This window comes from Solanum tuberosum, unplaced genomic scaffold (assembly GCF_000226075.1).
Source record: "Solanum tuberosum cultivar DM 1-3 516 R44 unplaced genomic scaffold, SolTub_3.0 scf00342, whole genome shotgun sequence".
In the NCBI taxonomy this organism is placed as follows: Eukaryota; Viridiplantae; Streptophyta; class Magnoliopsida; order Solanales; family Solanaceae; genus Solanum; species Solanum tuberosum.
In genome coordinates this window covers 568,707-577,552 of record NW_006239261.1, presented here as the reverse complement: position 1 = coordinate 577,552, position 8,846 = coordinate 568,707, and the positions used below count along the sequence as shown (strand labels likewise).

At 28.9% G+C, this 8,846-nt stretch overlaps 1 protein-coding gene across 1 annotated transcript; it reads left to right on the top strand.

The window, feature by feature from the left end:
* Nucleotides 1–4,410: 4,410 nt before the first annotated feature.
* Nucleotides 4,411–6,832, top strand: LOC102601552 (LOB domain-containing protein 6-like). The gene is made up of 2 exons (XM_006360941.1): nt 4,411–5,306; nt 6,793–6,832. The coding sequence occupies exons 1-2, from the start codon at nt 4,411–4,413 to the stop codon at nt 6,830–6,832; spliced, it is 936 nt and encodes a 311-aa protein (XP_006361003.1).
* The last annotated feature ends 2,014 nt before the right edge of the window (nt 6,833–8,846 follow it).

The following is an 8,846-nucleotide window of genomic DNA, read 5'->3' as shown; positions in this document are numbered from 1 at the left end:
ATATATATATATATATAATTTGTTTTTGTTTTTTTTTAAATTTCAAAATTTGAAAAATGTAACATAAATTAAAACTAGTAAGTTATAGCTAGAAAATGGAGAATATGACAATATCTAACAAAAGTGTCATAGCCTGTAGGGTACGTAAGTGATAAACCTTCTCAAAATTAAGAAAGCAACCGAAGTTTGTAAAAGGATCAAATGCTCTACTATTATATATATAAATATAATATAAAGGACTATTTGAAAGAATCTCATTTGGCTAATTCGCTATCGTGGTAAAAAAAGAACTCTTTCTCTTATTAAGAATTAGGAAATGCGGAACTTTTTTTCTTTTTTAAAACGTCTTTGTATCATATGAAAAAAGGGGATGACTCTGAGTCTAAACTCAAAGATAAGAGATAATTTTGATTACGTTTGTTTTTTTTTTTTTTCTTTTTTATTATTATATGTTTGGGTAAGTTTCATTTAATAATTTTATTTTTTATTTTTATATAATAGATTTATATTTTATTTTACGTTTATGAATTATTACTTTATTTATTATTTTATGTATTATTTTGCAGAATTAGAAAAAAATAACTAAAGATTTCAATCCTCCTAAAAATGTATAATATTGATTGAAAATTTGAATATGAAAATGAATATTTTAATTAATAAAAATAAAAATTTAATGTTTTTTTGTAATAGATGTTTAAACAAGTTTCTCTCTATTAAATAATCTTAATATTAAAACTACATTAATACTTGTCATTTATCGTAATTTGACTCTCAAAAGTATTTTTTTTTTAAAAGATTAAACAAACACAATTTGTTTATAAAAAGTACTTTTCAAATGAATTAGCCAAACACAAATATATATTTTTTCAAAAATATTTAAATACTTCTGAAATAAGTAATTTTTAGCAGAAGTGTCAAACAAACTCTAATATTAAAACAGTAGATCACAAGAGGCACGCTAGCTTTAAAGCATTTTTGTGAATTTTTTTAACGTGAGATACATGATGGTATGTCTTCGCTGGATACATAATTTATAATGTTTCAGTATTGTCTATATATATTATTGTTCTATAAAAATATAAAATATTAAATAAAGAAAATTAGAATTACATAATATATATATATATTATAATAAAAGAAGGGTTGGAAAGAGAATTAAATGTGATGGATCTTCTATATGTTTCCGTCTAATTAAAAAATATATGCAATAATTAGTAACTACTCCATATGACAATAATAATAGAGCAGAAAATTTTAAAAGTATATTAGTAAGATGAATTTGGAGTAGCGAGAAGAGAAGGGTAGCAAAAATCACTGATATTTCATCAATATTTTTTTCGTATTATTTCATTTGTACTTCTATATTTTGTCGGAGGAAATTTTCGGCAAATCTTGTATTTCTCTTGATGTTGCACTATACATGCATTACTTTTAAGTTTCAAGTATGAGATGTATTTTTTATGTTTATATCCTTGTTTGACTATCTTCTTATGGGTGTGTCTTTGTTTGATAATATTTTTGTAGTTATGTACCAGGTATATACTCCTCTATTTTTGTGTTCTTTTCGCGAATGAACATACGCTAACGAACATAGCATACACAAATTGTATTTATTGCGTGAATAAATTGTATTCATTGTGTAAACAAATAAAGTGAATATAGACGCCAAACTTTTAATGTACTAATATTTTCCACAAATGGTAATAAAATAAAATGTAGTTACGAGTACTAATTAAGCAACACACATTCATAAAAGTTTCTCTCTATTAAATAATCTTAATATTAAAACTACATTAATACTTGTCATTTATCGTAATTTGACTCTCAAAAGTATTTTTTTTTAAAGTATTAAACAAACACAATTTGTTTATAAAAAGTACTTTTCAAATGAATTAGCCAAACACAAATATATTTTTTTTCAAAAATATTTAAATACTTCTGAAATAAGTAATTTTTAGCAGAAGTGTTAAACAAACTCTAATATTAAAACAGTAGATCACAAGAGGCACGCTAGCTTTAAAGCATTTTTGTGAATTTTTTTAACGTGAGATACATGATGGTATGTCTTCGCTGGATACATAATTTATAATGTTTCAGTATTGTCTATATATATTATTGTTCTATAAAAATATAAAATATTAAATAAAGAAAATTAGAATTACATAATATATATATATATTATAATAAAAGAAGGGTTGGAAAGAGAATTAAATGTGATGGATCTTCTATATGTTTCCGTCTAATTAAAAAATATATGCAATAATTAGTAACTACTCCATATGACAATAATAATAGAGCAGAAAATTTTAAAAGTATATTAGTAAGATGAATTTGGAGTAGCGAGAAGAGAAGGGTAGCAAAAATCACTGATATTTCATCAATATTTTTTTCGTATTATTTCATTTGTACTTCTATATTTTGTCGGAGGAAATTTTCGGCAAATCTTGTATTTCTCTTGATGTTGCACTATACATGCATTACTTTTAAGTTTCAAGTATGAGATGTATTTTTTATGTTTATATCCTTGTTTGACTATCTTCTTATGGGTGTGTCTTTGTTTGATAATATTTTTGTAGTTATGTACCAGGTATATACTCCTCTATTTTTGTGTTCTTTTCGCGAATGAACATACGCTAACGAACATAGTTGACACAAATTTTGTTTATTGTGTGAATAAATTGTATTCATTATGTGAACAAATAAAGTGAATATAGACACCTCATAATATAAGGTACTAAGATTTTCCACAAATGGTAATAAAATAAAGTGTAGTTACGAGCACTAATTAAGCAACACACATTCATGAAAATTTCTCTTTATTCATACATATTTTATATTTCTTTCACGTTCAAGCTTGATTTTTGTACGAGTCAAACATGTGAGATCTCAACTCCAGACCTACTCTTACATCTATATATATCTATATTATATTTAGCACATAAATATTATTAGAAATGTTGATTAAGTTTTTTTGGTTTTCATTAAAAGATTTTACAATAAATAAAATTGTATTTTTTTCCATTCTTCTCAAATAATTATTATTTTATTATTTAGGATTTTAATTAACTATAATTCTAATTTAGTCTAGATAAGAAACAGCATTATTTAATACTTCTAAATCAATTAGAATTTTAGCTTATATAAAAATTATTATGTTTTAATAGATTTGAATTGGAATTTCATAAAATAGATGCACATGCTATTATTAACGTCCAAAAGGACGTGCTACTTTAGGCAATGCAATTTTTCGTAGGAGTATTTAATTATGTTGATGTGACATTTTTTTTAATCATCGATAGCGTTAATAGTTTTTGTAAATTATCAAATTGTAATCGATTTTACAAATTTTTAAATGTTAGGAATTTTAATATAATTCATATATGAAAATATCTAAGAAGTAAAATTTTAAAATACTAAATATTAAAAATTCTTTTATTTTACAAATAAGTAAAAACAAATAATAGCTATAATTTTAATTAATTTTAAAATTCTAATATTTGAATAATAATCAAATCACAATTTTTTCTTAAAAAAATAATATATGACATTTTTTTGGATTTCGAAATTAATTATATTTATATTATTACTGTTTCAAAAAGAATGACCTAGCTTCCTTTTTAGTCTTTTACAAAAAGAATGACTCATTTTGTTTTTTGGCAACACTTTAACTTCAATTTTTCACATGACATGTTTTAGGCCACAAGATTAAAGGACATCTTGGTACATTTGACATAACTTTAATTTAAAATCACAAGATTAAAATGTCTTCTTTCTTTACTTAAACTCCTTTCCAAGTCAAATTAGGTCATTTTTTTAAACGAAATGAGTACATATTTACTTATTTATAAAAAATAAGAAAATTTATTCAAATGTGCCACATAAATTAAAATCGAGAAAATAGTGTGGTGTGAATAGGGAATACAAATAATCATTTTTCTAATAAATAATGATAACGGATATGAACAATGACAAATATCGTCAACAACATAGAAGTCTTGTCTTTTAGTTATGAAAAAAAAAAACATAAGAAGTCTAATTAGATTGGGAGTAGGACTTATAAGTCAATGCTCATAATATTACATTGTCGATTCTTCTAGAAACTTAATTCAACGTTGAATAATGTTACCACGTTGTAAAATTACCAATTAAAATTCCTAAACAAGATAGACTTCATTTTAAACAAATTTACCAAAATGGAAATCAATTAATCATAGAGAGTAAATCAAATATGGTAAAAAAAAAAAGCATTAATCACGTAACTTGCCATGTAAACCACGTTTTACCGAAAATTATGCACACACTTGTTTATTTGTTGAGCAAATGAGATCTTTGCCTCTAAAATAATAGTAATACTGCTAGATTCTGGCAGCGGAAGTTTTGCACCGGCACGGCCTAAAAGGGATATGAACAATGACAAATATTGTCAACCACAATCAAAATGTTTCTTCTTCTTCTTCTCTCAACACAACAACTACTATTACAAGGGTTGCTTCTCGGGGCTGTGGCGGTGGAAGCGGTGGAAATGGATCGCAAGCTTGTGCGGCGTGCAAATATCAAAGGAGAAGGTGCGCGCCAGACTGTTTGTTAGCCCCTTATTTTCCTGTCGAACGAAACAAGGAATTTTTGAATGCTCATAAGCTTTTCGGTGTTAATAACCTATTGAAGTTACTAAGAAACGTTGAACCGTTTCAAAGAGACAACGCGATGAAAGCGTTAATATTTGAGGCTAATATTCGTGCTGGTGATCCTGTTGGAGGATGTTACAGAATAATTATGAATTTGCAACGGCTAATCAATCTTTATGAGACGGAATTGCAATTTACTTACAATGAGATTTTCCGGGTCCAAGCGGTCGATATACAAAATAATATCAATACGAAGACTAATTCTGTTCAACTAAATAATAGTATTGGCCGAGGATTCAACCGATCGTGTATTGGTGATTCATCAAAAGGAATTAATAGTATTGGCGGATCTGGTGAGTCATCAAAAAGAGTTAATACTATTGATGGATTTGGTGAATCAACGAAAGGAATTAATAGTATTAGCGGATTTGGTGAATCATCGAAAGAAATTATTAGTATTGGAATTAATAGTATTGACGGATCCAATCGAAGTGAGTCATTAAATAGTCGAATAATTAAAGTAGAGCTACTGGACGATTTCAATGACGAATTTGAAATGAAAGCAGATGAATTTGAAACTAAAGTAGCAATTTCAAGTTCGAAAGGCAAACAATCTGTGGTTGAAAATGGGGATTTCAAGCCATATTTTGGAAATAATTGTAAAGGCAAAGGAGTAGCAAGGTATGTTAATTAATTATGTTTTCTTTATAGATTATTTTTAGTTTTATTCTTTATTTTTGAAACGCATTAACTATAGAATAATTAGGATTTCCCATCTTAAATAAGTTGTAACCATTCTCAAATGGTTTAGGTATCCAAACTATTTCTAATAGAAACATGCATAATTATATTTGCTCTTATATTCTTAGGAAAAAAAATCAATACAAAGTTGAAACATGCATGATTATATTTGCTCTTATACAAAGTTGAAAGGCGTGATCCAATTAAAGTATTTTCATTTTAATATAAGAACATAAAAGCATCATATTTTCTCTTATACTCTTGGAAAAGTATTATATTTGCCTCTCTTCATACTTTTTTTTATATATATTTACCCGTACGAGGAGCTATTAGGAGTGGAGTGAGAATATTATCGTACTTAATTTTGCAGTTGAAAGAGTTTTGTTGGACCAACCAGAAGCATATAGGGGAATGATGTATGAATGGAGCTAAGGGATTGTCAATGATACCTTGTAGAAGAGGACAACTAATATCTTCTATAATGCTGCTAAGAGCATTCTCTAATGTTTGTGCTGCTCATCATAAATTTATTTTAATTCAAACATAGTATAATAAAACCATACAGTGGCACGATGCTAAATCCATAATAAAACCCTTGTTTTTTCCTTATAAATAACAATTGTTTTTTTTCTCAAGGGAAAGTAACAATAAAGAGTATTAGGGGTGGATTTTATGGGTTAAATGGGTGGGTATAATAATTAAATTAGGAGAAAATTTTAAGTAGAATATATATATCCATGTAGGTGTGATACATAGAATAAGTATTCTACCAAAACAAAAATAGAATGATATAAGTGGGAACATAAGTTGAATAACAGAGACAGGCATATCAAAGAAGTGTGACTAACGATAAATATAATCGTGCGGCGTTTGGATCCATGAAGGCAATCGCTCGGCTGTTTCCCTAACTTAACGTTTTATAAGAGTACAAGGATAAATATGACTCTTTTTCGACTTTAGAATAAAAGTTGTTGTCTACTTTTGGACCCCATCTGTTTAACTAAAAAAGAAGGATTATTTATCAGACACTTTTGTGACATGTATTTAAAATTTATCAATAACTTTAAAATGTTGTAAATCTAGCTACACAAAAAAAAAATTACATGTCTCAAGTTTGTACAAACACTGGACTGAAACGCTTGTTTAAACTTTGAAGTTCAACTACAAGAATTAGAATGGTTTCCCATCCTAAATTAATCTCAATTTGAACTTTGTCTTTGTTATATTTTAGCAGGTTGTTAGTGCATTATAGAGTTTAATGGAAATTTAGGATATGATACTGCATCTCTTTACCAAACATTTAGTTACTTTGTTACAGGAGAAAAATATACTTATCTAATTCGTTTTAGTAAATGTGTTATTGACAATTGTAATGAATTTTTTACTTTGCACTGATGGAATTTGTTTATATTTTGGCCTTTTGCAGCGATGATGACAAGGTTGTATCAAATACAAGAGTTAATTGAGCCTAGACGCTGTTTCTATCTTCACAAACACCTTGTATAACCTATCTTCTTGGTTATTATACTCTTATGCAGGTAGACAAAGGATTATTTTTCCTACAAGGATTTTGTGTTCGATGTGATCATGAGAGATTTTGTTCAAGACTTGCTTCTATATTTTTTTTATTTGCAAACTTTACAACTTTCCTTTCTTTATCCGGTTAAATAATTTAGTTGTACGCGCAAGAATTTTGGACTTGGAAATTACAAAAGAGACAAGTGCATAAAGTACCACTAGCTATTACTTTCTCCTACATGTCCCATCCTACATAGCTTTCGGGAGGAGAATCAAGTGGCCGACGCATTAGCTAAAGAGGGGGCTAAAATGGAGGAAGACAATTTTTGCTGATATTTTGAAGTTCCGTCATTGTTCGTTTCAAAGATAGTCAAAGCAGACAAAGTAGGAATTTTTTTTAAGGCTTACAAGCATATCACCTACTTCGGAACATTTTAATAGTACTATTTCTTGTCTACCCCCGAATTACTGGCCGCAGTGTCACTACCTTGTAATAATGCATATTATCCTTGCTTATAAAATAAAATAAAAAAGTTGGTTAAGTATTCATAAGTAGTTATGTTAGGAACAACATCACTAATTAATAACTTGGGTTTATCATCATCATTCTGACATTCTAGGTAATTGGATTTCTACTTTCTTTGTTGATGAACATATAGTCGAATTTTATATATGTTCATCTTCGATATTAGTTTGATAAATTAAGTCTTCTTTCAATGATAATCTAATCAAAGATATACCAATTACAAAATATATCAATCTAACAATTTTCCTAATTGATATGCATTGTGATGGTGTGATAATATGATAGTTCTCGATTCTTTCGATTCAGGCCATTCGTATGAAAGTTTTACCTATGACTACATGTTGAAAGTTCTCAATAATATTCATCTTCGATCTTGACCTCAACTTCAGTCCATTTGATACATTTCACCGTGTAGCATCGTCACTAAATTTATAGGGGTTGATAGTGTTAAAGAATGACAAAAGTCTCACATCGATGGTTAATGAGATGGGTGGACTCCTTATAAGGCTTGGGCAATCCTCCTCCCTTTGAGCTAGCTTTTGGGGTGTGAGTTAGGCCTAAGACCTAATTTAACATGGTGACCTAATTTAACATGGTATTAGAGCAGGGCCCATCTCACCCGATGTTGGGGCCCCCAAAATCAAAATTGCCCACGCACCAGATGCTAAGCACTGGGCGTGAGGTGGGGTGTTAAAGAATGACAAAAGTCTCACATCGGTGGTTAATGAGATGGGTGGACTCCTTATAAGGCTTGGGCAATCCTCCTCCCTTTGAGCTAGCTTTTGGGTGTGAGTTGTTTAAAGAATCTTACTGATTCCAACAAACTTTGCAGAAACACGAAGTTACCAAAGTTTAATGAACCAGTGAAGAACAGAAGAACATAAATTAATTCACAAATTTAAAATAAGTAACACATACCAGAATATGGAAAAACAGAAAGAAGATCAAGCCCACTGAATGCACAGTGTCCCCTTAAGGAAATTATTCCCCTCTAGTATCCGAGGTTTGATTTGGAATATGTCCTCCCAGGATAGAATGATCTCAATCACCAATGTATTGATACCCAAAACGCTGGTGTCAACGAGCCACTCAACGGCAGTAAAGTACACTTAGAATACTAGATTTAGTAGTAGAAGAAGAAGTCCAAAAAATTAGTTCTTTTAAAATGAGAGGAAATCCCTCAATTTATAGAAAACAGAGGGTAGTGTGAAAAGGTTCTTATTGTGCCTTACCGGAAAGGTCACAAACCTTTGAAAAGTCACAATCTTTCGGAAAGGTCACCACCTTTCATAAAAGTCACAACTTTTCACAAAAGTCGCAACTTTTGATAAAAGTCACAACTCTTCATAATAGTCGCAACTTTTCATCAAAGTCACAACTCTTCATAAAAGTCGCAACTCTTCATTTTCCATTCACACCTTTTAAAACCCAACAAT

What these genes read in the sequence shown, in the direction of transcription:
- LOC102601552 (XM_006360941.1), top strand. Translation starts at nt 4,411, where the DNA reads ATGACAAATATTGTCAACCACAATCAAAATGTTTCTTCTTCTTCTTCT. An exon ending in AAAGGCAAAGGAGTAGCAAG is followed by an intron (nt 5,307 to 6,792) that starts GTATGTTAATTA and finishes GGCCTTTTGCAG; the next exon opens with CGATGATGACAAGGTTGTAT.